This window comes from Trachurus japonicus, chromosome 11, assembly GCF_045865225.1.
Source record: "Trachurus japonicus isolate A0001 chromosome 11, Traja_1.0".
Lineage (NCBI taxonomy): Eukaryota > Metazoa > Chordata > Actinopteri > Carangiformes > Carangidae > Trachurus > Trachurus japonicus.
The window spans coordinates 33,970,248-33,997,490 of NC_140917.1; the positions used below are offsets into that span (position 1 = coordinate 33,970,248).

A 27,243-nucleotide genomic window follows, 5' to 3' on the forward strand; every position below is an offset into this window, starting at 1 on the left:
TAAAGTGAAGATCCCGTCACATGGGGGTTGTGGTTTAATTTGTTTAGTTTAGGAGTCCTTGATGGGAAAAAGTTTGAGAACCACTCCTCTAGAGGTCACTTTATATTATTATGCAACGGAAATCATTTTTTAGTGAAACAAACTCTGGTAAATTAACTTCTCCTAATTTGGCTGGGTAATCTCCTGGGACCCCTTCAAGGGCCGCTGGGTGTCCCTGCATGCCCCTATACGAGCCACTCTTCTTGATTTCATTTTTAAAAAGGCCTTTTTGTCTGTATTAATGTGTTGCCATGAAATATTTCAAACTGTGATTTTGGCCTCTCTTTCATAGGGAGAAAGAGGACAGGAGGGACCAGGTGGGCCAAAAGGTGATAAGGGAGACAAGGTAAAGAAACAACGAACCTGTTTTGTTCGCCGCTCAACTTTCTAATGTAAAATGATTCACATACAGGCAGCCACGCTGAATTCTCCCTGCTGTTTTACAGTAGCGTCGTCTCAGTAACGGTCACGCTGCACTGTCAGCTGTAATAAGGTAATTAGTATGCAGACTACGTGAACATATTGTCTCTTTTGCCTCAGGGTGAAGTAGGAGCGAGGGGACCGCCTGGCACTCCAGGAAATGTCAGTAAAAAAAACAAAACTCTCCTTTTTCTATTACGCATGTTAACACAATGCACAGAGTCAGCCATACTGTTTGACTCAGCACTCAGTGCAGATGTTGTGAACAATCTCCTTCCCTCTGCTTTTTCCCTCACAGGTGGCAAATGTCATCCCTGAGCCCGGTGAACCCGTGAGTCATCACACAAACCAGACTCCACAGTGCTATGATGGGATTTCTATCATTTTTTAGTCGATGCTTCAGAGATATAGACTGATATTTACCCTGTGCTGGGTTTAAACACACTAGATATATAAACTGATAGATTGAATGTTGATATTCTTTTTATGTTGCTCCTTTCATCCTCCCTTTTCTTCTCTGCTTCTCCTTCATTTAAACTTTACATCGTTTGATCTCCCCGCTAGGGAATACCTGGAGAAAAGGGAGAGAAAGGAGATCAAGGGAAACCAGGGGAGATGGTGAGTTTCTCCCCTCTGTGTTGTTGCCGCTGATCTTTTCTTCTTGGCTTTAACAAAAACCGAAGCCTGAATCTGTGCACCTGCCGGTACCTAGAGAGATCCACTAGATGTCAGCAGAGATCCAGTGTGGCTGCAGCAGAGCAGGGCGGCCACAATGGGAAAGCTCTGGGGACTTTTTTTAATTGGCTAAGTAAATTAAACTGTAAGAGTCAGTAATGCACTGACCTGGTTCTCTATCTGCTTCAATTTATAGATACAGTGCATTATGTGGACCAGAATAGAATTCAAGAAACACTAGTGCATGTAGGATCCACTAAACCTGGAAGCTGCACAAAAAGTATCAGAAATAATTTCTGCACTATACAGTAAGCAGCACATGTTAAAAAGGATAGTTCAACATTGTGGCAAATTGGCCCATTGCCATAATCCCTATAGTCATAGCAGTAGGTTTGTTACCTTTAATTGTCGGTGCAAGCTGTTTTTAGAACGGTGGAGCAGAGCCGCGAGCTGCTCAGAGCTACGCTACGGAGGCTCATGGGATTTCTAGGTTTCCCTCATCAAACTCATCAAATACACATCCTACAACTCCAAAACGCTCTTGTGGAAAAGTTATGAGGTGATAATGGAATGTTATGAGACGGAGTTGTTTTCAAGGTAAAATCATGCAAAACCGCTGATGTGCATGCAGTTTTTCATCAACCAGTCTCTGTATTTACCTCGAAAACAACTCTGTCTTGTAACATTCCGTTATTATTTCATAGCGTGGTGAATGTGCAGGTCACAACTTGTCCACCAGAGCGTTTTGGAGTTGTTGGATTGTGTATTTGATGAGTTCAATGAGGGAAACCAAGAAATCCCATGAGCAAGTATTGTGCCTGTTATCTTTGACTTTGAATGCACCATAAGAAGGTGAAGGTGATCGGTTACTGTAGTCATTTTGTTTCAGAGCATCGGAATAACGTCACGGTTTACTGCACAGCCTTTACCAATTTGAAGTATTTTTCATCGGGAGTCACAATAGACCTTCTAGCACTGGAGTTTTATGAGAAACTTGAAATAATGAGCCTGAAAAAGAATATATGAAAGTGAATCTTAGATAATTCAGCATGCAGAGCCACATATTAAAAACCACCATGTTTAATTCATGTGTCTTCTCTGCAGGGCCAAAGGGGGTTGCCTGGCGAACAAGGTTTTAAGGGACCAGCTGGACCAGCGGTAAGATGCTTCTGATCCCTCACCTCCCTCCCGGTACACTCATTTTGAATGAATATGAATAAATATTTATTTTATTCCAGGGTCCTAAAGGTGACACCGGACTGACCGGAGAGACGGGACGTGTTGGAGACCCTGTGAGTTGTCTGCTTTATTGTGATTTCACCATTCAACACTAGAAAACTTTACTCAACCTTAATGGCTGATGCGTTTCTTCCTCCAGGGTCCACCTGGCGAACCTGGCGCTCAAGGTTCTCGTGGATTGCCAGGGAATGTGGTAGGTCCTCTCTCCACCTTTTAAAGTGTAAACCGAAAGCCCACTGATGCCTGCATGTCTCCCATGACCCGTACAGGGATGGTGTTTCTGCGTGGTATGAAATATCATGACAAATCACTTAAGCATAAAACCAACAATTGTCTGTCTTCCAGGGCATACCGGGGATCATCGGGCCCCCTGGTCCGGCTGGACAGAGAGGAGACAAGGTCAGTCACCTGCTTTTAAAAGCTACAGGTTCATTTCACTTGGATGGATTCAGACTATGATGATCAGGCTTTTGGCAGTGCAGAATAAAAATCAGCCTGCAGAGAGGTAGAGTGTGACCTTGCATGTCCTTCATCGTTGTTTCAGAAGAGAAGTCTTTGAATTCATCCCAATCCTGCAGCAGCAGCAGCAGCAGCAGCTAGATGTAGGAGTTACACAATAGCGATTCAGAACATTTTCTCCTGCTTCACAAGACTTTTTCATCTTCTTTGTCTTCAGGCTTTTGTGTTTTCTTTGTCTTCTTTCTACTAATTATTATGCAAATAATTTGGTTCTGCTCCCACATACACAATACAAGAACTCCATGGAAGAGTGTTGCAGTTACTAGACAAGACATGAAATGATTAATCAAAACATCTGATAATGAACCTGTTTTAGCCTTAAAAGACCAAAAACCTATTCAATTTTGTTCTAACATTTATTACAGGGTGAGCCAGGTAAACCAGGACAGTCAGGTCCCCAAGGCCCATCCGGAGAGCCTGGTGTGATTGGACCTCCTGGACCACCAGGGAAGGGGAAAGATGGACAAAATGTAAGACACATTTTTCCTGTCAGTGCATCTGCAATGTTTTATCTGCAATGTAGATAGATAGATAGATAGAATGATGTTTAACCATAGTCTAAGAATTGCAATTACTTTATATAATTTTGTTTTCAGACACCTTCCTCTTTTTATTCCTATTTATACACATCAGTAATCACCCTTGACCAGGTGCAAAGATGACATAATGTTACCAGATACCAGTTTTGAAAATATAAGTCACATTGACACAATCATTTCATTAGAAGAGGTACAACAAATATTTTACTTAAACTTTATGGGCAACAGGGTATTTATAAAAGAAAGCCAATAAAGATGTTTAATCATGTTTCAGTGACGGTAAGAATCTCTTTGGGGTTTTTAAGTCACAGTTACCAAGTTCAATTGAATCTGACTGATTAAAACAGTTTATAATAGTTCTTTTATTTCTGTACTCACTGTGACTGCAGCTTCCTGAACACGTTTAGTCTAATTTAAAAACCTGAGTTAACATTGGGTTATCCCTATCCCTTGGTCGTGTAGGGAAAGTCTTCTACTACCATTGTGAAAAAAGCTTTTTCAAAGTTTTTGTAGCTCCAGAGGGAACCCTGCATGACGTCTGATAAACTGCCTCAACTGACGTCAGACGAGCAGCAAGAGACCACGTTCACCACCGCTAGCATAAGACAGTGGAATCTCAACTGAAACTAACTGTTGGCAGGGGCACTCAGATTGCATTGTGGGTGATTAATGCAAGAAAGAAGAAGAAGAAGTGGAATAGAACATGTATAATTTGGTTGGCTCCAACCATGGAAGTGAAATATTCAATGCTTGGGCTTAGAAATCTGATGGAGTACCACTCTATTTACTGTCACATACATTCTCTATCAGTCCTAACATGTTTCTTTTTCTCATTGAATATGGAAATCAGATGGTCTGTGCATTATTTTGCAACATGTTTCTTTTCTTTTTGATATCTTCTACTTCTACTGTTTGAAATAAAGTTCTGCATAGGATAAAGTTTGGAACTTAACCTTCATCACCTTCTTGTCTCTTAATCCTCACTGACTTCCTGGTGGGTAACAGAAGCATCATAGTCATAGGAAACAACAATTTAACGATAGATATGTCTGTTGTTCTTTATAGAAATCTCATAAACAGTTTCTTGTATTCCACATGTGTTCTGCTTGTAAACATCCCCTCGGCGCTAACACAAGCTGCATGCTGCAACCACCTCGCAATAGGAAAATGAGCCTGACTAGGCACATTTAGCTCCGCAGCAACATGTTTCTTCATCATTTTTCAGCCTGACATGTGGCCGTCCTGCTGACGAGGCAGGGCCAAACAGGAAAAACACTGTTGAGACATATCACATTAAAGCAACACAGGAGCACAACAGATTTGGCTCACAGCAGTTCTGGTTTTTTACAGCTGCCAGGTGCAGCCCGGAGGCCTCGCAAACAATTTTGTGCATAAAGAATGGCAGCTCATACACATGTTCATGTCTAAATGATTTATTCAGAATGAGCTTAATTCCACTCTTAAAGTTGCACACTGCTTGATTTATGTTATTTTGTGACATTACAGGGAGATCCAGGACCACAGGGAATCCAAGGACCCCCAGGGCTAAAGGTAATGTAATTTTAGAAGTTTGTAACAAAGTGTGAGAGTGTGTGTGTGTGTCTAAGCTTTGTAGGTTGCCGGGGAATTTTTTTTTTTTTATCATGCACAGGTGCTCTTTTGTTGATGTGAAAACTTTTTTTTTTTCCCACCGGCACAGATGAGAAAAACAATTCATTTTTGTTGAAAGCAGCAAAAGCAATTTCTATGTCCACTGCACTGTGACCGCTGCTCTGATTATGAGCGGCTCTGTGCCGTGTGAAGAGCTGGATGTCGAGGGCACAGAATGGAAGAGGCTGGACAGGGGCATTTTCTGGATTTATGGTGTCAGATCGTTCACCCTCATCAACAATACTTCTTCTCTTCTCAGTTGCAAAATGTCAACTTCAGATTGTGTTTTTTTGTTTTTTTTTGTCATCATCACAGATTAAAAGCACTGTGTTATTTCTGGGATCAGCGGGCATCGCTGAATGTGACAGTTTTCTCTCCGACTCTTAGCCAAACATTACTGCCCGACTGACATTAACTGAGTTGGATGGTGAAATTAGAGGGTTTGTTTGTGCTTCTTTGCTATCAGGGTCAACCAGGGTCTCGAGGAGAACCAGGTGTACCCGGGGACAGGGGTTCTGCAGGAGAAGGCAAAGTCGGACCACCGGTATGATCTTTAATTCCAGCTAGGACTGGTGAATATAATGATTTATCTATTTATTTATTTAACAGTTTCTAATTTTAAAACGCTTGTCCTTCACAGGGACCCCAAGGAAACAACGGGGAACCTGGACCTGCGGTAAATATTTTAAAACTCAATAGATGAATATTGAATATGTTTATGCTCAGGGTTAAGTGTTTCTCTAATATGCGTTTACGTGGGTTTCAGGGCATGAGAGGTCCAACAGGTGTTGCTGGTCCTCAGGGCCCAGCGGGACATAATGTAAGTGCATAAATTAACTATGAGTTCATTTATTATTGAAGTTTTTTGATGCCGATGTCTCATTGTGTAAAGACCTCTGACATTGCCCTGCCTTCATTTGTCTTTTCTTCCCCTTGGTTATTTGAATGTTTTATGATTAAACTACCGTATGTTTTTGTAGATAACAGTGTCATCTCATAATCAGTTTATCTGCCGTTACTCCAAATGCAGGGTTTACCAGGAAGACCAGGAGAGAAGGGATCACCTGGAGAGCCTGTAAGTACAGACATAGCAGGTATAAGCTGAGCCATTGGATGCACTCATGTTATATAAACATAGTGTTTCCAGATATAGTATGTTACATATAAAGTGAGATATAAGGGGAGCAGAATTATGCACTTAAAAAAAGCATAATCATTCTTCAAACATACATGGTAGGCTTATCAGTGATCAACTTAAAGCTGCACAGTTCAGTATTTTGTAAATGAAAATGAAAAATAATTATCAAACTCTGAGGAGCTGACATATTTAAGTGTGTTTTCAACTAATTGTTTTGGTTTCCTGACCCACCATTGTTAACAGTTTTGCCCTCTCCCATTACTTTTGGCCACATCAGGCTGCTGTTGTCAGCTAAAAAGCTCTAAAAATGAAGTGTGTGCTTCCTGTTCAGCACCACACAGCAGGCAGACAGTCAACTACTGTACTGACTGCTGAACATAGGAAAGATTTTCCTCAAGAACCGAGGAAAGCCATAAGAGAAATTTAATGTAATGTGTGTAATTTACACCACAAACAGGAACCTATATAAATGCTTAACAGGCTACAGATGCTAACACGTGCACATTATATGTTTCATAAAGCCACAGTACGTGAAACTTGGGATGTTTAGCTTGATGAAAAAAAGGCATAGTGCTGCTCTAAAGGAGCTTTTTGTAAGTTTTGCAATTGCTAGACAGCTAATGTTAGCATTGAAAGTGGCCTGCAATAGTCATTGTGAGTTCAGCATCAAACATAAGTTTGCTCCCAAACAACTGCCCACATAGGTGGAAAAGTAACAACAATGTTGGCTGGTTAGCATGCTAACCATGTCTGTTGCACGTCTGCCCATCCTGGGTAAGGGTCCCTCTGTTGCTCACCCTGAAGTTTCTCCTGGTTTTTCCCTGTTAAATGGGTTTTCCTGGGAGTTTTTCCTCAGTGGATGTGAAGGTCTAAGGGCAGAGGATGTTGTTGTTACTGTATGATGCATGTGTAAAGCCCTTTGAGACAAACTGCTTGTAAAAACGGGCTATACAAATAGACTTGCCTTTCCTAACCAGCTAGCACTAGCCTGTCTTGTAACTTTCCAATAGCGACTCACTGCAGCCTCCAGTCTCCAATAGAAAGAGAGACGATGTCAAGCAGAGGTCACCACCACCTGCTCGTGGGTTACATGCTGTCATTCCGACATTCCAACATCCTACCACTCCGACATCCCACCATTTAGACATATCACCATTCCAACATACCGCTATTCCGACATGTGAGCGTCCCACCATTCTGACAAGGCTTTCTCTAAGGAAATGTGCGTTACTCAGCAGGTGACTCCTTTCTTTAAGACATGCTGATAGAGGAATACCCAGAGGAATACCCACATGGTTGTGTGTAATTACGCAGCAGAGCGCAGACAGGGACTAGTCTGCCTGTCTAGCCTCTACCTGCTCTTTTTACTAAACTTAACCAACACATTTCTTCATTGCCTAAGCCCAACCAGTGCAAAATCTTTTGGGGAAAAAAATACGCTATTAAAGGAATTGTTGGAAAGGCAGGATGTTTTAAAAAAGAAAAAAAAACACTGTCATTCCGACCATAGGAGGCAAAAATAGTCGGAATGATGGGACATTTGATAGAAAATTAAGTGTTGCCATTTAGACAATTAGAGGCCTATGTCGGTCTGGTGGGATGTCGGAATGGCGGTTGCCCCCCCTGCTCGTGGCAGGAAGCCATGTTTGATGGCCAACTAGAATAAATAAGACCGTGCACCACGGTGCAAGTTTTGTGACCAATCAGTGGTCAAAACTGGTCAGGTGGGACATTTAAACTCAAAACTCAAAAACTCCACTTAGAGGCGTCGTTTAGCTCTGTTGGTAGAGCAGGCGTCCCATATGCGGAGGCTATAGTCCTCACTGCAGCCGGCCCTGTATCGAATCCCGACTCAGGTGGCCCTTTGCTGCATGTCTATGTCATTCCCCCTCTCTGCCTCCCATTTCCTATCTCTCTCTCGACTATACTATCTATTAAAGGTGAAAAAGCCCCAAAAATATACAAACAAAAAAAATGTTCAAACTTACAAAATGTGTTCTGTATTAAAATCTGTATGTGCCTCTGTAGCTGTGTATCCCTACTGACTAAGTTGTTTGTGTTCTGCTTGCGAGCTAATTTATTGTATTCCCCATTTCCCTAATTGCCATGTGAAGGATCCTATCCCTCTTGCAAGACTTTCATTCAAAATAAATTCTGTGTAATGGATAATATCGGCCGTTTAGAAATGTATCACAGTTCCGATTAAGGGAAATATTAATGTAGGGATATTTCAGACAACAGAGTGCCTATGATTCTGTAGCAGCTGCTTGCAGAAGGCCCCTTCCTGTTTCACCATGATGCTGCCCCCCATGCATGGGGATGGTTGTCCCAGTTTGATGAATTGAATGAATTGTAAAAGCGACTATGAGGCGTCAGAATCACAACAGCAGTTTAATGCCCCGCGGCCTCTGACCTGGATGTTCAGCAGCCACATGTGGGTGGGAGATCCATTTTGACCATGTAGCCTATATTAGATTTTTAATTTTATATTAAGTGGATACTTTGTGAATTGAGCCGAGGTCCAAATTTGCATTCCCTGATTGATTAACCCTTTCGTTTCCCTGTCTTCTAGGGAAAGGCAGCAGACCTCTCTGACCTAAATCTGAAGGTAAGAAGAGTTTCTTCTCTTTAATGAGAAAAATACTTGTTATTTGGATGCTCGAATAACAAATGTGTCTTTTCAGGACGTGTGCTCCGACTGCCCTGCAGGTCCAGCAGGACCACCTGGGCTTCCAGGAATCCCTGGAGACAAAGGACACGCGGGACCCCCAGGGAAAAGCGGTCAAGATGGTTACCAAGTAGGACAAAAGTCGTAATACATAATATTCCAGCTCACTCCTCCTGTAATGCAGTCTGTTATGATAACTCCTCATCTTAGGGGTAATATAAAGCTTGCTGCTCCACCGTGATGCATGAGGTGCGAGCTGTACTTTTGTCATCATCAGTCACAGTTGGTGTGAAGGATGGAGAGGCTCTGTCTGCATCATTAGCTCGGCCTCCTCAGGGGCCGACGGTGGACAATTAGGACCAGGTGACAGTGCTCTGTGCTGTCTGGCTGGACAAAGACTGATGCTCTGCTGTGTCATTACAGGGCCCCCCGGGACCAGCAGGACCTCAAGGGCCCCCTGGAGCCGACGGCGCAAAGGCAAGTTCGCACACTAACTGCACGGTTGTAGCTCCCAAATGGCCACTGTAGTTGTCTCCTGTCACATTGTTTTTTTTTTTTTTACCTCACGAGGTTCAGGTAATTGGGTGAGAAGTTTAATACTGAAACACGACTCAGAAAAACCCATCGAATCGTATTTCTTAAGCAATATAACCATTGCTATGTCTCTCTTTTGGTTAAATTTTCAATAATTTAAGGTTTTATTTTCCTCTGACAGATAGTTTTTCAGATGGATACTTTCCTCTTGAAACGTGACATCTCTTATAATCTTTCTTTCTCTTTCACCACAGGGTATAAAAGGTGATCGAGGACCTCCTGGAGGTGCCGGAGACAAAGGAGACAAGGTACATCGAGGCTGATGACTGTGTCTCTTTCTATCTTCATCCTCTTTTGCCGACAACGAAGCCCATAATCTTATCTTATCATTACTTCTGTATTAACAGGGTCACCCAGGACCCCCTGGCCATCCAGGTGCTGCTGGTTTAATGGGTTCACCTGTAAGTAACTTTTTTTTTTCTTAATTGTTTCATTTCTTTAATAGACACACTCAGATTGGTTGAAAACCTATTGTTTGGATTTGATCTCTAATCACACTCTCTATTTCCGCTGACCTCCACTGACACTGTCTCTTCTCTCTTTAGGGTAACGATGGGCAGCCTGGACCTCCTGGTCCCCCGGGGTCCTCTGGAGAAAAGGTCAGGCTGCACTCTGTGCACCTTTGCCACAAAAAACGTATTACCCATGTGTCATTATTGTACAAACCTCCTCCCTCCAGCATGTAGGTCAGCCAGCCTGCGTGGTAATAGTGGCCATTAATCATTTCTTTTCCATCGGTGACAGTGACCTGTTGTTTGTTTGTTTTCACCAGGGCAAAGAGGGTCTCAAAGGAGTCCAGGGACCACCAGGTCTTCCTGGCTTGATGGTAAGAAAACATATTTGATGTACTGTACAGCCTCATTAATATACATGAGCACACGTAGAGTTCTTGCATTTTGATGTGGAAGTGTAATGGTCAGTGATGGGAATAGCAGCGTCAAAATAAACAGCGTCACTAACGGCGCTACTTTTTTCAGTAACGTGTAACTACGATTTACTTTTGGAGGAAAGTAACTATAACTAATTACTTTTTAAAAGTAACTTGCCCAACACAGGTAATGGTAAGATGTTGAGTAATCTGTTTGATGTGCTGATCTGCAGGGTCAGTCTGGAAAGATGGGAAAAGATGGCAGACCAGGCGAAACAGGAGAACCTGTAAGTAGATGGAAATGCTCAAAATGTGACTGCATAATGTGCCAAGACATGGAGATGTAACTGTTTCTGTTTTCCAGGGCAAGCAAGGTGAACCTGGGCCACCAGGAAACCCTGGTCTGAGGGGACTCCCTGTAAGTCAGCACCAGTAAACAGATCTGATGGAAGACAACGGCCGTGCAGAAGCTGCTGTGGCTGAAACATTGTGTTTTTTCTATCTCCCTGTGCAGGGCTTTAAAGGCCACAGAGGAGAGCCTGGACCTCCAGGATCTAAGGTCAGTGTGCCACGTTTCTTATATCTGAACATATCAGCTCGGAGTAGGACTAGTAAAGTAGGATTGATTCTGTAGCCTCCATTATCAGACCTAATGAGCTTCAGCATCTGTAGGGAGCCCCATTGACTCTCATGAAAAATGAGTAGGATATAGTACATCGAGAGTTTAGATATAATGTGCATTGGAGACACATCATTTTTAAGATGTGAACTGTGATACTTTACTGGAAAGATATTAATACTACATATGTACAATTAAACCTTAATGATATCTGACATATAAATAAGAAAGGACATTGGTATAAATATTTGAAGACAATTTCATCTCATTTATCTTATTTTGACAAGCAGTGTTCTGTTTAAACATTTCACCTTAGAAATGTTAGAAAAATGGTACTTGGGGAGTGACTGTATGAAGCAGCAGAAATCTCCCTGCGTGTATTTTAAGTGACAGTTTTTGACTCTATTTTGATGAATTTGCACTTTTTCATTTGGATGATGGAGCAGCTAACCCAAAAAAAACTGTGGTGTCTGCACAGGCCTGGGTTCCTACAGGAGACTTTAATATATTATGCAAATGTTATAATTTGCAATTTAATGACGCCACAATTACAATTATGCCATTCGTCCTTATCAAATGACATCCAGCATTTCAAGTCTCCTGATTGACCATGTGACCAAGCATGCAGTCCATCACAAACTGTAAAAATTGCACATTGAGAAAAACATTTTCTATAAATATCAGACTTCCTACTGTAGGTTTTTGAAAGCTGTGCCATCTGTAAAACGGTTCAACCAGCGAGGAATATCAGCCTGTGAGCGTCCGCCTCTGCTCAGCAGCTGTACCTGCAGGAGCTCACAGCCACAGCCGGTGTTTTGGCACGCCGCACCGACATGTCAAAGCTGTGTCTGACACGTGCGTTTTTTTTCCGCCACACGTCTTCTTCACAGAGAATCACTCTCGCAGCCTCTGCTTTTGTCTCTCTCACACAACACGCACCCACAGGACAACGCCGTGACCAATAGCACGGCTCATTACAAACAGCTCTGACAGGCAGCCTCTCAGCCCCGAAGCCCCCGCACCGCCACGCCGACAGCAGACGCCATGTCACTGAAGAGTTTCCACAGGCGCACTGAGATTTTACCTTCCACCACTTATAGTTGCTGTCACTAAATGACAGTCATACGTAAATTATTTTCACTATTATTCAGAAAACTATGCAATAAGTAGAGATTTAGCCTCAGCACGGTGTGTGGAGCTGCTTTCTGCTCCGACTGTGTGCTATGTGTGGAGAATGAGGAGTGGCAGGCTGGTCTGAATAGAAAAGAATATATATTGTGGTCAGTTGTACAGTCGTCTTGCTGCAGGTGGCTCCAACACAGCAGACTAAAAGGAACAATTATTTCAGCAAAGCGTCTAACTAGCTAACGATAGGCCATTATATGAACATATCAGCCCTTAAAAAACACACCTAGACATTATTACACAATGTTTTCACACAGCGCCGCGCTCTGCGACTCACAACACCTCGGGCGCACCTTTCAGGAACTGGATCAAAGCTGCCGGTGGCCTGTGTCTGCTACCTCCAAGAGAGGGAGCCCTTGAATCAATAAATCCACACACATGCATAGATATTCTATATGTGGGCCTTGTGATTGACTGGCAGCCTGTACACAGTGTACCCTGTCCTCAACCAAGGTCAGCTGAGACTTGCTCCAGCCCCGCCCACCACTCTATGGTACAGGTGGTATAGCTAATGGATGGATGGACACATAAAATCATAGTAATAACAACAAGTGAGATCATAAGCTATATAAACGGATACAGGAAGGCTCATGTACTGAATCTCTAAAAGTCCCTAACCTGTTCCTCAGAAGAAATTGAATCATGGTATAAGCATTTAACAAAACACATATAATGCTAAAAATGGGGGTTAAAAAGAAATGTAGGATTTATATGTATTATGTGTATATACATTGATGTGATGATGGGAACACTTTAGCTAGCAAGCTCACATGTATGAAATGCATCCCATACTAATTTTCATCTAATGCCATAGCATCCTTTAAAAGATGTGATAATCAGAGAAGTCAATCTTATATCACCCAATGATTTGATCTAATAGCTCTTCACTGATTAATAAAGTCTCAACTAAAAAAAGTCTCAACTAAAAAAAAAATAGGCCAAACTTCAAAAGTGTTTAGACATACTGTATTTCTCCAGGGAAATGAAGTAAACTCACATTAGTTCTAGGTGTTTCTCTATATCTCTCCTAATGTGCTGAGCAGGGAGAAGATGGGAAAGCTGGATCACCAGGGCGTGACGGCAAACCTGGGAAGGAGGTATGTTCACCTTAATACATTTGATATCACAGATATTGTTTTAGATGGTTTTTAACCTTTTTTATCCCAGTTGTGTCTGAAGGTGTTTCTCTCAGGCTGCACAACCATCATGCATTATCTATAAGCTTTTATGTAACCTAAGAGGCAAAACCCAGGGAGAAAGGAAGTTTGGTCATTACTTTAAAAAAGCTTGAGGTGATTTAGAAGTGTGTATTCAACATTTTCTATCCACTTAGATCTTCTCTCCTCTGTACTATGGCTGTAGGACAGAGACCAACTTGAAACAATAAATGTCCCGGAGACAAAAATAGGATTATGAGAAGTGAGATGGGACATGTCCCTGAATCCAGAATGGAAATTACTCCCCTAGTTTTGTTTTTTTCATGGTTTGCACTTGTATCTTCTGATATGCATAAACATCAAAAGCGTGACCCCGGAGGAAAGTAAACTCAGTATGTTAAGTCTCTTTCATTCCCTCAGTCCATCTCAATATAGTGACTATGAGGAAACAAAACAGTTTCCTCCACCTTAGAGTAGTTTTCCTTTATGCTCAAAGTATTGCAAACATTTTTCCTCCCTGGCTCAATCACTCACGTCCTGTGAGTGATCTTTTTTTTGTTGCCTTTCCTGGAAACATACTCAATAAAATTAAAACAAGTTTTGGACACAACGCAGCATTCCATAATTCATCGTGTCTGTGTGACACTGAAGGTCCAGTAGTGTTTGTGAACATTAAGTTTGATCATTTCTGACATTTCTATTTCATCCTATTCATCTTCATGAAATTGCAAAGTGAAATCCCTCTCAGATAGACAGTGAAAGGCCACAGCACTTTTCATTCCAGGATGTAACACTTCAAAAAGAAAAGCTCACTCATCCTCTGTAGGCTGGGGTTTGGAGACAGGCTGTTCTCACTGCACAAGTCTCCAAATATCACATTATGTTTTCTTTCTACCTCTTCCACCGAAATGGGAGTTAACTCGCTGCTGCATTAGAGGTTCACTTTTAGTAAAGAGTATCAAATTGTCGTGACAGCCTGAAGTTCGCCCTCAAGGTGAAATATGGAGGATGCAGTGTTTTCAACATGTCGTGGATGTGATAAAAACTTTTTTATATAAATATATATTTGCAGGGCTCTATTGGACCTCCAGGACCAGAGGGACTGATTGGACACAGAGGAGAGTCGGTGAGTCGACAGCAGGGCTGTCTGACACAAACACAAGACAGACACAGCACAGTGTCAGGCAGATAGATGGATATGGACGTAAAGTGGCACTCAAGTCGTTCCTCCTGCTGTCCTTCCTCATCAATTTTCTCATTCTGTCTTTTCTCTTCAATCCTAGGGCAAGCCAGGTGAACCGGGGCCGTCAGGAAAAAGCGGTCTCCCTGGCACACCGGTGAGTTCATGTTTAAATCGAGTGTCTCTCTGTCCAGGCTTTTGATGCAGAGTCAGAATAACAAGCTCCCAGGTAGATGACAGCGCAGATAATTCTGTATTTCGCAGAAAAGCTCGATTTTTTAGAAAAGAAGCGAGGCAGGAAAAGGGGAAAAGTTGCGTTTTCAGAGCTAATAGGGGAAAGAGCTACTGTATGTGGGCTGTAAGTGACGGTGAGAGGAGGATGTGAAGTATTTCTAGGAGAGATGAGCTGTCAGGTTGTGATGGAAGATCGGAGTAAACGTCGTCCTGACCGGGTTGGAACATCACTTTCCCCTGAGCGAGCTGCGATTGAGGGGAGTCCACCAGGTTCCTGTCAGCAGGAGAGAAAACTTATTGTCAAGCAACATCAGAGTGCTGAGATCAGGCTGTAGTGGACCATCTCCTGGAGGCACACACACACACACACACACACACACACACACACGGCCTCCAATTCCCTCAGCAGGTTTGCGTGCCCTGCAGAGGTTTCATAAGCACATCCGCAGACGAATACCTACGCAGGGTCCCCCAGTGACATCAGGTCTGAATCATCTGATGATGCAGGATACCAACAAGGTCATGTGGGACAGGGAGGGAAGGGGGGTGCATTTGGGAAAAAAGCCAAGTTTTGTCAAGGTTGTCCTTTAATTTTTGAAGTCTCAGTCTTCACACAGTTTGCCACATCATCAGTTGAGGTAAATTAGGCGAATGTTTGGGGCCCCTAAAGGGAAACCCTCTTAAAGGGATAGTTCACCCAAAATTCAAATTTCACTCATTATCTACTCACCCTCATGTTGACTAAGGGCTGGGAGAAGTTTCAGAGTCCTCCGTGCCTTCTCTGAGTTACAGCGGGGCTTGGCGCAGCACTGCATGTCCATATGACGGTTGCAAACGGAGCTCACTTTTCTTCGTCCAAAACGACACACCAAAAAACATCCAAATAACTCGTCTGTAATGTCCCTCCTGTATTGAAGCCCGGACATGAGAAATTGTTCCGGAAAAAATGAAATAATATTAAAATAATATTTTAAGCTTGTTTGTAGCGAAAGCTCCCAGTGTCTCAGTTCACTGCTTTGCCTGTGTCTGTGCAAATGGGAGCTTCGGCTACAAACAAGCTTAAAATATAGGCTTATTTAATTTTTTTCGGAACAATTTCTCATGTTGGGGCTTCAATACAAGAGGGACATTACAGACGAGCACTATGGAGGTATTTGGATGGTTTTTGGTGTGTCTTTTTGAACGAAGAAAAGTGAGGCCCGTTCTCAACCGTCATATGGGCAGTGCTGCGCCGAGCCCCCCGTAACTCAGAGAAGGCACGGAGGACTCTGAAACTTCTCCCAGCCCTTAGTCGACATGAGGGTGAGTAGATAACGAGTTGAATTTGAATTTTGGGTGAACTATCCCTTTAAAGCTCTCATAAAGAAACTACTCCTACAGTGAACCCTCCATCTAAGTGGGGGCCCCTAATGATATACAGTGCCTTGCAAAAGTATTCATACCCCTTGAATGTTTCCACATTTTGTCACTTTACAACCACAAATTTAAAATGTATTTTATTGGCCCTGCTGAAGGAAAGCATCCCCACACCATGTATCATTTTCCTTCCGCTTCACAATTATGCACTACTTTGTGTTGCACTTAAAATACATTTGAAGGGGTTAGCTACAAGTTTAATTCCTCACGGCCAGTCGGTGTCGCCAGGGTTTGAAACTAATTTTTACCATTAGCCAAGTGGCTAGTACAATAGATGAAAAAAGTTACTCGCCAGCCAGATTTTCACTCGCCAAAACCAACAAGTTGCTTCACCAGGACAACTGTATTGTCTATATGGGTGGAGGGGGGTGTCTTCGATATGCTTGTTTGCCTGCAGCCCCTCAGAGTCCAGGATCACTGCTAGCTGTTGTAAATACTGTGAAGCATACAGCTGACATTAACAGGTGCTCTTACTTTTAATTGAATACATTGGAAATTGCTCCCGCATTTACCCAGAGAAGGAAACCCATTAATGTCTCTAGATAAAAATAAAACAGATGAAAAAACAAGTGTGAAGGTTTTTGCCCAGAGAAGCTGCAGCTACTGCTGCTTGATGGTGGATTTGAAAACAGAACCAAGTCCAGTTTGTCTTCTGTATTACTTTTTCTAGTAACCCCCCCAACACCCTGATTGCAGCTTGCCATGAAACAGTGCAGGCTGTTGCTGATTTGTGTTTTCTGTGTTTTTTTTAACAACACTGTCTGAATGTAGATTTTACACCAGACAAGCAGCCAGCAGGTAGCACTGATAGGATACATACTGTACAGAGGCATGCAAAAGTTAAGGCACCCCTGGTCAAAACTTCTATTCATGTGAACAGTTCAGCAAGTGGAAGATGAAATCATTTCCAAATGGCATAGAGTTACAGATGACATATTCCCTTTACATTTTAAACAATATAGTTTTTATTTTCATCTTTTACATTTTCAAAATAAGACCTAAAAAGAACCCCCCCCCCACCTTTTGAAACTATCACAGTGTGTAAATAGTAAATATCTTGTCTGATACCTTGGTCAAAGTTATCTGAAAGCTCAAGTCTCCTGGGTTTCATTCTTTTGCAGGCTGCTGCTTTGTTTCCCTTTTTCACTCTAAAACTGTAGAAAAATAAATAATTTAATAATAACAATAATAATAATAATAACTTTATGCCTTTTGGAGATCATTTCATCTTCCAGTTGCTGAACTGTTCACATTAACAGAAAGTTTGACCAGGGGTGCCTAAACTTTTGCATGACACAGTACCTGTCAAGAAGTATATGATATCTCTTTGCCTACTCCAAAGATAGTTTATAAATCCCTCTTCTTCATGTTGGCCCACTCACACACAAGCTGATCCACAATGAGAAATGAGCGACAAGTAGACCTCTGCCCTGGTAACCTGCCGTTGCCAAGCGCTGTCCCAGCCTTCATAAAGAACTGGCACCCATTAGGGCTTTATGCAATTGTGCAGTTTGGCTGAGCACACGGATGAGGTTAATTAAAGTGTGCAAGGGTTTGTGATCAGGGACGTCGTGGAGAGACACTGGGACGGTAGATGATGAAGAGCGAGCAGGGGTAAAGCAGAGGTCATCGTGACGGATGTCATTCGTTGGGGCGACTAAATGTAGCAAATTGAGACCGAGATTTTGTGAGACCTGCAAGATAAAGACGTGCTTGTTTGTAATTTGACGTGTTTGGTATTATTCACAACAGAGTGTTTTGAAAAAGAAATGGAAGGAGCTGCACACCGGTCCGTGGGCTGAGGGATGGTTTCCTGGGAGGAACTGTAACTGTTGCTAACTGGAGGGCAGACGATACGCAGCCAGCTATCAGAGAGGAGCCGATGATATCAGTCAGCAGAGGGAGCAGATCATCAGAAATAGCCCGGAGGACGGGGGAGGGCAGCAACCAGATGCAGGGAGGGTTAGAGGAGGAGATGGAGGGTGATTTTAGCGGAGGCTGAAGGTATTTAGAAGCAGGATCGGATCAGGATGCTGCCAAAAAAAAAAAGTGTTGTCAGATCAGACCAAATTTGCCGTGCAAAAAATGGATGGTGCAGTGAGCGGTGAAGCCAGGGAGCACATATCCATTTCTCCAAAATAAAGCAGAGGGTTCTTGACAAGTGGAGGTGAGCAAGAAGAACATGAATCAGCCTGTAATTTGTGCAAACATTAGAAAATGCCTGCGCTCTGCGGCTGCCACAACCAGCTTGTCTTCAGGCCCCAAATGTCCCTTGTAAATATGAATTTTAATCTCTTCAAGCTGGCATGTCCCACCGCAAGATTGGTTTATGAGATTTTTATCCAGGCCACTGCTGCATGTTGATAAGAACTGCAGCTAAATGTTAATCTTTGCTGAATCCTCAGTAATGAACGAGGCTTTTAGAACACAAGTACAGTATGCCACGTGCGTGCCGTGTGACTGACAGCCTCGTCTCTACTGTCACACAGGGTCTCAGGGGGGACAAGGGAGAGCCTGGCAGCCCGGGATTACCAGGATTTAGTGGGCCCAAAGGCCCCGCGGTGAGTAGGAGACTTTTTTTGTGTGTGTGTTTTTTTTTATTAAAAATTTGATTTCAAATCCCAGATTTGTGCAGTTGTTGGTAATACTAACTTTGATCTCCATCCCCAGGGTCCTCCTGGTCCAATGGGTCCTGAGGGAAAGCAGGTAAGCACCTCCCAAGTCCACTGATGTATCGTATTGTATCTTTCACTATGTGTCGAATTCTTGCTCAGACCTTCTCTTTTTGGTTTCTAGGGGATGCCAGGCAGAGTTGGTGATCGTGGTGGCAAAGGAGATAAGGTGAGTTCTATGGATGTGAACAAATCCATCATCTGAACCAGAATCACTGTCCAGGATTGTTTAGGGATGCAATAAATGTGAGTTTGATTTCTACTTCTAGATAAACAAACATAAACATGAATCAGCAGATACAGATATAAATAAATAAAAATAATATATATACAGTATATATATATATACACTACTCACAAAAAGTTAGGGATATTTGACAAGAATCTCCCTATAAAAGGTTCCTGCTACAGTGATATTCTGTCATCATTCAGCCTTTTAAGTAGAAGGATGCAATGGTCATTTCTTTATCTCAAACAAAAGCTAACAACAGTGGTGGCTATAGCACAACAAACATCTCAATGTCTCAATAACTTGATCAGTTTGATCAAAGTGTTGTCTTGGTCTCATGATGTCAGAATGTGAACATGGAGGAGAGGAGAGGGAGAGAGAAGAGGACGGTCTACAAACTGTCACTGAACCAGAACATTTAGTGGTTCAATGACAACATAACCAATAAATAAGATGGTGCTTGTGATGTTTGTGGTTAATCACCTTGTTAGAGAACAGCATGTTATTCAATAAGGACTGAAACATTGAACAACTGGACATGTGCATTCAAAAGTTTAGAGAAGGTTAAATTAAGTTCACCTCTAAATGTTATAGTGCATTTTAGGTGCATTCTGAAATTTAATCCAAAAGCTAAACATCCCTAACTTTTTGGGAGTAGTGTATATCTATACTGGTATATAGAACTACAAATGGACTTACCTCGTCTATACAGTACATAGGTCAGTTGCTGCAAAGTGTAAACACTACTATAAATACATATTACACTGTTTTCCAAGATTGCAAGGCCAGTGCAGGACTGCATATTGAATTGGTAATGTAATGTTTATGCAGAGTGTGTGGATCCTTTGGAATGACCTGGTTACATAAAGTGTGATGTGATCTTCATCTTCATTCAAGTCCAAGTGTAAACAAACACGGTTTGCCTAAGCTTATGACAAACAATTGTTATCTTTTGTTGTGGGGTGTCAAGCTGCTCTGTGGCAAAAAGCTCAGACATGCAGACATGTGTTTGTTTGGAGAGCAAAGGAACACGTCTTCATCATAAGTCTGCAGAGACATCAGGAGATGCTGCTTGTGTTCTTCACAAATCAAAGAAGCTCTAACCTCCAGACTGCTTTTCCTAACGTATACTACAGTGTCATTAGTTAAAATGGATCTTGTTTGTTCATTGTTGTAATCAAGGTGAAGATCTGATCATATTTTGAGACAAATCTATCAGTTTATTAATGGTTCAGGGTTTTATTGAAATAAAGGAGTTTGTCTTGCTGCTGTATTTAGCTTGCTACTGTAAGGTTCACCATGTACTGTAGATACTGATCTCTGAACAGCCATTACCTGCCAAATCGTAACACAGAGGCATCTCACACTCACTGCTGGCTAAATACAATTCTTGTATTTTCCCAATGTTAAATCATCCTGGTCTATTTTCACTTTTTCAGTTTCAGTTTCTGGGCCATTAACCCCGGTTCAGATAGCTGCAGAATTATTAGCTGAATCATTATTTGAATAGTGTTTTTGTTATATTATAGGTTTTTTGGGCCAGTAAAATTACACAAGAGGAACAAAACAAAGGAACTTCTAACAATTAATTAACATTGGTAGTTAGTACATAGGGATGATATCCAGTTTTCCTCTGTCCAGTAAGTCACCCATCAGTCATTTTGAAGGACTTGTCTGATATCTTATCAAGGGTGACCCAGGTATAAAGGGAGATAAAGGACATTCAGGAGAGCCAGGAATGCCTGGAAACCCTGGTCCCCCGGGCAGAAAGGGCCACACAGGGATGATGGGCATGTCAGGACCACCAGGAGAGTTGGGGGCTCCTGGGCCTCAAGGACCTTCAGGAAACCCTGGTGTCCCAGGACAGAGGGTGAGTCATATCCCTGAAAAAATGTAATGAGATTTTGAAAGCAATGTTGATGCCACAGCGTTATTCCCAGAGGACGGAGGTTTAGGTTTTTAATAATTGAGTTAATCATTAACATCCTTGTTGTCTCAGGGAGAGTCAGTATCACTGGAGCAGATGCGACGGCTCATCCAGGAGGAGCTGGCCAAACAATTAGATGGTGAGGAGTCGACTTCTTTCTGGATCTGTCCTTGTCCTTAGATCTCATGTATCACAGGTGGAAGAGATTCAGGTCTATTTTCTTTTTCTGTCCAGCCAAACTGGCTTACCTCATGGCTCAGATGCAGCCAGCTCACGTGAAGAGTACAACCGGCCGTCCAGGACCTCCGGGCCCTCCAGGTAAGGAGGGCAATGCTGGACGACCTGGCCCGCCTGGAGAGCCTGGCATGCCTGGACAAAATGGAGGAGAAGGACCCAGAGGACCCATGGGTCCTAAAGGTAGGACGGAGACTCACAGCGGTGTTACTGAGCGTGTTTGTGACCTTTCTAAGACTTTTAGAGTCACAGCACCAACTGAGTTAAAATAACTTCCTGTGTTAATATTTTGTCATTTTGATCTGTTTTTTCAGATTAATTGTACAGGTTGTGTTATTACAAAGTGCTATATCTAAAGATTTAAAGGGATAGTTCAACATTTTGGCAAATTGGCCCATTGACATAACCCCTATTGTCTTAGGAGTAGGTTCGTTACCTTTAATTGTTGTTGCAAGCTATTTTTAGAACGGTGGAGCAGAGCCGCGAGCTGCTCAGAGCTACGCTACAGAGGCTAATGGTACAACAACAACAACTCCAAAACGCTCTTGTGGACAAGTTGTGACCTGCACATTCACCACGCTATGAGATGGTAACAGAACATTACAAGACGGCTCTGCTCCACCGTTCTAAAAATAGTTTGCACCACAATTAATGGTAACGAACCTACTCCTAAAACTATAGGGATTATGGCAATGGGCCAATTTGGCCAGAAATGTTGAAATGAGCAGCTGGAGGCAGCAGCCCTAACCCTCAGATAGCTTAGCTTTGTAGCACATGTACCAGTCTTTCACTGGAGCAGGAACCAGCATCACCATCACCATCACCATCACCGTCCTCCAATCAGGACTCAAAAATAAGATCTGAGTGGAAACAGGATGCAGATAGTGTTTCAGGTTATGAATCACAATTCTACACAAAAACGACTGATCGGCCTCCCTTTGTAGCCACATTTCAGGCTGATAGCAGGAGAAAGAACATTGGTGCCAGTGTTTCATTAAAGTCAGTTGCTCTCTATATATCCACCTGTGAGCCCTCTTACTCTGTCTGCCCTGTAAACACATATCCATTGCAATCTTCATCATAATCCTAACAGGCTGGAGAAGTGAAGAGCTACTGTGTTTGTATCTGCTGACTAAGCGCTCGCTCTCCGTCTATCTAACTCCCACTCATTCTGTCCATGACCCACTGCATTGCATAATTCCTTCAAATTTTATGTCATGAACCATTGTCAACACTCAGTAATGCTGGCTGGTGTTCAGAATGGTTGATTAATAAATGATAGAGGCGGATAATGTGCTGAAATCATACTGACTGTTTATGTTTTCCTCTTCTTTTCAGGCGAGAAAGGAGGAAGAGGGGAGAAGGGAGAGGCTGGTATTGGTGATAGAGGAGAGCATGGCGCCCCTGGCCCAATAGGTAACCAGCCAGTGTCTTACCCATTGTCTTTGTTATCAGTAGGTTGGTTTCAGACGCTCTCTAACTGCTGCTCTCTCTGCTCCAGGTCCAGCCGGCATGCCTGGTTATGGTAAAGACGGAAGCCCAGGACAAGCCGGAGCCCAGGGAGAGCCAGGAAACCCAGGTCCCCACGGTCAGCCTGGACCTCCAGGTCCACCTGGCCAGTGCGACCCCACCCAGTGTGCCTATTATGCCAGCCTGGCACAAAGACCCCACACCAAAAATGTCAAGGGGACTTAAGAAAGAAGAGACACAAAGAGCTTGAAATCCAACTGTATTTATGAACTTGTTGTGTCAGTCTGAATCAAGAACTTTTTCCTTTTCGAGATAACCTCAGTACGGAGGGCTGAAGCAATATGTGCTGCCGGTCAGATTCTTTGTTTTGTTTGTTTTTGGTATGAAGCTTGGGACGGATGGGGATTGAGCATCGGGGGACTTTTTAAGATTTAATATGGGGTAAAGAGGGCAGCTAAACAGTTTTTTTTTCTTACTTGCATGCTTCCTGTAAAATATATAGGGAGATAACAAGGATGATGCAGTTCCCTCCTCTTAAACCCCCCCACCGGGAGTGAAGATTTGGGATTGAGATATTATATCGTTCCATCAGTAATTATCACAAAAGTACAGCCAGGCGTTTTCTTGCAGGAATATGTCAACATCACACTCTTTTTTTTCCTGCCTCACACCGTTTTGCATCAGTTATCCTTCGCAGCCCACACTGTACTCAGTCAAGAAATAGTTGTCACTCGCAGCATCTTCTACCAGTCTGCTGGTAATAATTCAGTCAAGGGAATTATCTGTTTAGTTGTCACTGATTGGAAGCGGGGGAGGACTGTGTGAGGCACTGTCTCAAATTCAGATAGTGATTTTGTGTAGGAAGTGTTAATGAGTTAGTGTGGAGAGTGATGGATGGCCATGTTGGTGCTCCTCTTGCCTCCAAGCTGGTAGCAGTGTGCTAATGTCGCCTTATTTTGGATGGTATTGCTGCTGCAGAACAGGCTGGAAAAGAGAATTTGTCTTAAAGAAAGTCACACTTACGTAAATTGGAATTTTGCCCAATTTGTAAAAGGTAAACATGTTTGATTTATTTAGACAGAAATGAAATAAGATTTTATTCTGGGAATAAACTGGAGGCAGCAAAAATTCCCTCTGTCACAGCTCATGAAGCAGTCTTGGCAGTTGGAACGGATTTCATTGCTAAATTCTAGTTACGTATATGCCTAAAAAGTAAAATAGTATCCATCCATCTGTATTTTAAAAGGGTGGTATCTAATTTTGTAATGAAATCCATTTAAATTTTAATGACATTGTATGCACAAGACATATATCTCCTGTAATCGTTTGTTCCCAGACAGGGCTCTGAGTCTAAAGGACAGACTTTGAGTTAGAAATGTCACCATCACACATCTACTATTATGTTTAATGAAGTGGCTCTGGCCATCCTCTCTGAGGTATGCATGGACTTGGGCAGTGAATGGCTTTGAGGAGGTGGTATAATTGCCGCCTTTGTTCACCTTTCTTAAAAAGCTGCTTGTTTCACACTGCTCTCTCTAAACGTGTCACTTCCTTTCTGTTCAGTGAGGCTTATTAAGAGCCTACGCTGTGGCAGCTCAGCCCTGCTCTGGAAACACATAGCTTTTCTTATTTGTCCCTTGGAACCTAAAATTGGAGAGTTGCTTCCCTGCATCCCAACGACTGAATCGCATTGTGGTTACCATTTGAAAGATGTTTTGCCTCACGTCCCTCACGGACCAATTACACTTCTCCCCAACCTCAGACATATTGGTCATCTCAAACCTATTAAATAGCCCCTACAAAAACACTTTGTCTTCCTTTCAAAAACACAAAGAAACATATCAATAACCACAAAAGCAAAGGGGGTAGGGGGAATTGTGGGTATCAGTTTTGAAGGAGTAAGTTAAGAAATCTTATGTACAGTAAGCTTGCCAAGACACTCAAGATGATCAACAGGTCAAAAGTTAACATTATATGAGCCTCAGGTTAGCTGATGGAGGCTTCTTCATGCAGAAAGTCACATTGCTGCAACAACACAACTTAATTTCTTAGGATGTTATGAGGGCAGATACAGTACAGTAGGATCATTTAGTCTGACCAATATTTCTTGATTGGTCTCTTGGCTGGAGATTGTATTGAAGTTAAAGCAAACCTACTTAATTTCTAAATATGAACACATCCTTCATCTAAGATATGTGCCCGCACACATCTTTTGGCTGATTTTGTTGCCTTGTATGACAAATTATTGGCAAGTCATTTGCTAATCTTAGCAAAAGGTTGAATTTGACTTTAATCATTATGTGGACAGTAGTCCAAAAGTTCAAAAACTGCAGTAAGTTGAGTTAACTGAGGGGAAAAAATAGTTGACTAACTGGTTGTATTCCAAACACAGAATGGGGTCTCAAATATTGAAAAAGAGAGATTATTAATCATTCATGTCCGTGAATGAATGAATCCAAAACTTCCAGCAGGCTGGACTTACTAGCTTGCATTATACCCAAAAATGGCCATTGTAAAATTAGCTGCTCGGTTAGGTTAACCAGCTAGCTAAGACGAGCCAAAGATTTCAGCCTGTTTTAGCTAGCTAATCCATAAGACTGAGTATGTGTGCTTTTGCTTTCTGACATTGTCTTTTTTATTTCAATCTAACATCACTTAGCCAACAAAACTGTACTCTGAGATTCAATTCAACCAATGAGATGCGTTTTGGCCTTCAGAGCAGCTTTGCATCTGAGAAAATTGCTCCTATTAGCAAAGCTTCATTGTGAAATTTTTGAAGCTACATCTACACTGAAACATTTTTTATTTTAATTCAGCACTTAAAATCAGTGCATTTGGTGACATGTTTTAAAACTAAGATGTGGTAGTGTAGATGTGATGTAGCCTCAGTGGTAGAGAGCATTTTTAAATGCAGTAAAGTTCAAACCAGATTTGGTCATACACATGGGAATGCAATGAATGAACTGCTCTTTCAGCCATGCCATTTAATTTACCTATTAGCTGCTTTTCTTTCACTGGTTTATTATTGAACAATTTGACCGTATCAGTATTATTATTTGATTTTTGAGATGTGTAAATGCTCCTTACAATTTCCAATAGACTGTGTTATAAGGTGGGATATCAAGTTGTTTAAAAAGAAAACCAAACATAATATTTTCTAATACATATAGGCCATCCATCTTTCTTTCATCATCCATAGCTGATTGAATTGTTTTAAGTTATATTGATAAATTATTCTCAATTTGAACCAATACACACATGTTTAAATGCATAGCTAAACGACATTTTTATCAACTTGTTCTTCCCATTTTTTTCCTGGTAAATTTGTGCCAAGATATTTTAAATAAGTAGCATAATGTAAGTATTGGAAAGACACATGTACTGTACTGTATAATAAAGAATGGAACAGATTCATTTTATAATACAGGCTTTGTTATGTTTTTTTGAATCAGTACTTACACCTCATTTTTGATATGAAAAGCCAAAACTTTACCTAACCCCTCTGGTCCTTATGCATGCAATTAAGCTTGGCTTTATCCATTATTATCATGATATGAATGTTAAAGGTCCCATGTTGTTTAAATATAAGGTTATATTTTTCTGTCATCTTTAAACACAGCTCGTTCTATATCAATAATGACTGCCTCACTGTAATGTGATGGCTTCTGTAACTTCCTGATGTCACAACAAAGCAGCCATACCCAAGCTCCGCCCACCTGCACCCACTGTCCAACCTTTCCATATTTGGTTTCTCTTTCATATTTGGTCAGTCAGTGCTCTGATTGGCTGACTGACCTGTGATGTAGAAGGAGAGAGATGTAAATCTAAACTGACATGTTTTTTTTAGTTCTTAAAACCAACAATATATAGATGGATCAAAGCTTGAAAGGAGATGCCAGAAAAGTGTCAAACATACTACATTATGTAGTCACATTAATTCAGACTGTTTTTTGATATCCAACTCACTTCTGCCCCTAATAGATTTAAAACAGTGTCCCTCTGTTCTCCTGCCATCCATCATGCTCAATACCTGTAAGCTGAGTATGTAAATCAATTGTATATCTTTTGCAGAAATCAAACTTTAGGAACCTCGTGCAACCTTCCACTTATGTATACAACTTAAAAACCATTGGCTCAGAGATATGGTGCAATCTATGAAATCAAAGGGATGTGTTTGGGGTGGATGCTATGCTAACTCTATTCTGCAGCTTGGTAAAGGTCACATTTGATCTGTGAATGTATTTGTGCTGTGCAGACAGCTGTAGGGATGATGTTGACTCTCCGCTGTATCCAAGCAACAGTGAGATGCCTTCCTGGATCCACATTACAGTATATCCACAACAAACCCAGGGACCTTGTTTTCAATAGGACACCATTTTATCATGAGGCGGCTGAGGAATTTCATTGATCGATCACCTCGCCATGTGAATACAGATCTGCTCATTTCTCTTAGTCATGCCACGTAATAATGTGACTCACTGCCACTTGTACATCTTTGAACTTCAGTACCCTCTAACAGCACGTACCTGCAGCAGCTCTAGGATGGACTGTGTGTTCCAGTGAATAACACT

General features: G+C 42.0%; 1 protein-coding gene across 1 annotated transcript in view; it reads left to right on the top strand.

Annotated features, from left to right (window-relative positions):
* col22a1 (collagen, type XXII, alpha 1) overlaps positions 1–24,304 on the top strand; it is a 65,706-nt gene extending 41,402 nt beyond the window's left edge. The window contains exons 31-65 of the mRNA XM_085792341.1: positions 332–385; positions 580–621; positions 758–790; positions 1,024–1,077; positions 2,239–2,292; positions 2,373–2,426; positions 2,513–2,566; positions 2,719–2,772; positions 3,258–3,362; positions 4,938–4,982; positions 5,548–5,625; positions 5,722–5,757; positions 5,848–5,901; positions 6,112–6,156; positions 8,792–8,827; positions 8,904–9,017; positions 9,311–9,364; positions 9,676–9,729; positions 9,829–9,882; positions 10,027–10,080; positions 10,254–10,307; positions 10,583–10,636; positions 10,714–10,767; positions 10,864–10,908; positions 13,197–13,250; positions 14,383–14,436; positions 14,594–14,647; positions 18,630–18,701; positions 18,811–18,846; positions 18,937–18,981; positions 20,732–20,911; positions 21,041–21,107; positions 21,203–21,385; positions 22,541–22,618; positions 22,704–24,304. Coding sequence (XP_085648467.1) covers positions 332–385; positions 580–621; positions 758–790; positions 1,024–1,077; positions 2,239–2,292; positions 2,373–2,426; positions 2,513–2,566; positions 2,719–2,772; positions 3,258–3,362; positions 4,938–4,982; positions 5,548–5,625; positions 5,722–5,757; positions 5,848–5,901; positions 6,112–6,156; positions 8,792–8,827; positions 8,904–9,017; positions 9,311–9,364; positions 9,676–9,729; positions 9,829–9,882; positions 10,027–10,080; positions 10,254–10,307; positions 10,583–10,636; positions 10,714–10,767; positions 10,864–10,908; positions 13,197–13,250; positions 14,383–14,436; positions 14,594–14,647; positions 18,630–18,701; positions 18,811–18,846; positions 18,937–18,981; positions 20,732–20,911; positions 21,041–21,107; positions 21,203–21,385; positions 22,541–22,618; positions 22,704–22,897 — 2,352 coding nt within the window. The 3' untranslated portion in view covers positions 22,898–24,304. The remainder of the gene's footprint in view (positions 1–331; positions 386–579; positions 622–757; positions 791–1,023; positions 1,078–2,238; positions 2,293–2,372; positions 2,427–2,512; positions 2,567–2,718; positions 2,773–3,257; positions 3,363–4,937; positions 4,983–5,547; positions 5,626–5,721; positions 5,758–5,847; positions 5,902–6,111; positions 6,157–8,791; positions 8,828–8,903; positions 9,018–9,310; positions 9,365–9,675; positions 9,730–9,828; positions 9,883–10,026; positions 10,081–10,253; positions 10,308–10,582; positions 10,637–10,713; positions 10,768–10,863; positions 10,909–13,196; positions 13,251–14,382; positions 14,437–14,593; positions 14,648–18,629; positions 18,702–18,810; positions 18,847–18,936; positions 18,982–20,731; positions 20,912–21,040; positions 21,108–21,202; positions 21,386–22,540; positions 22,619–22,703) is intronic.
* Positions 24,305–27,243: the final 2,939 nt, after the last annotated feature.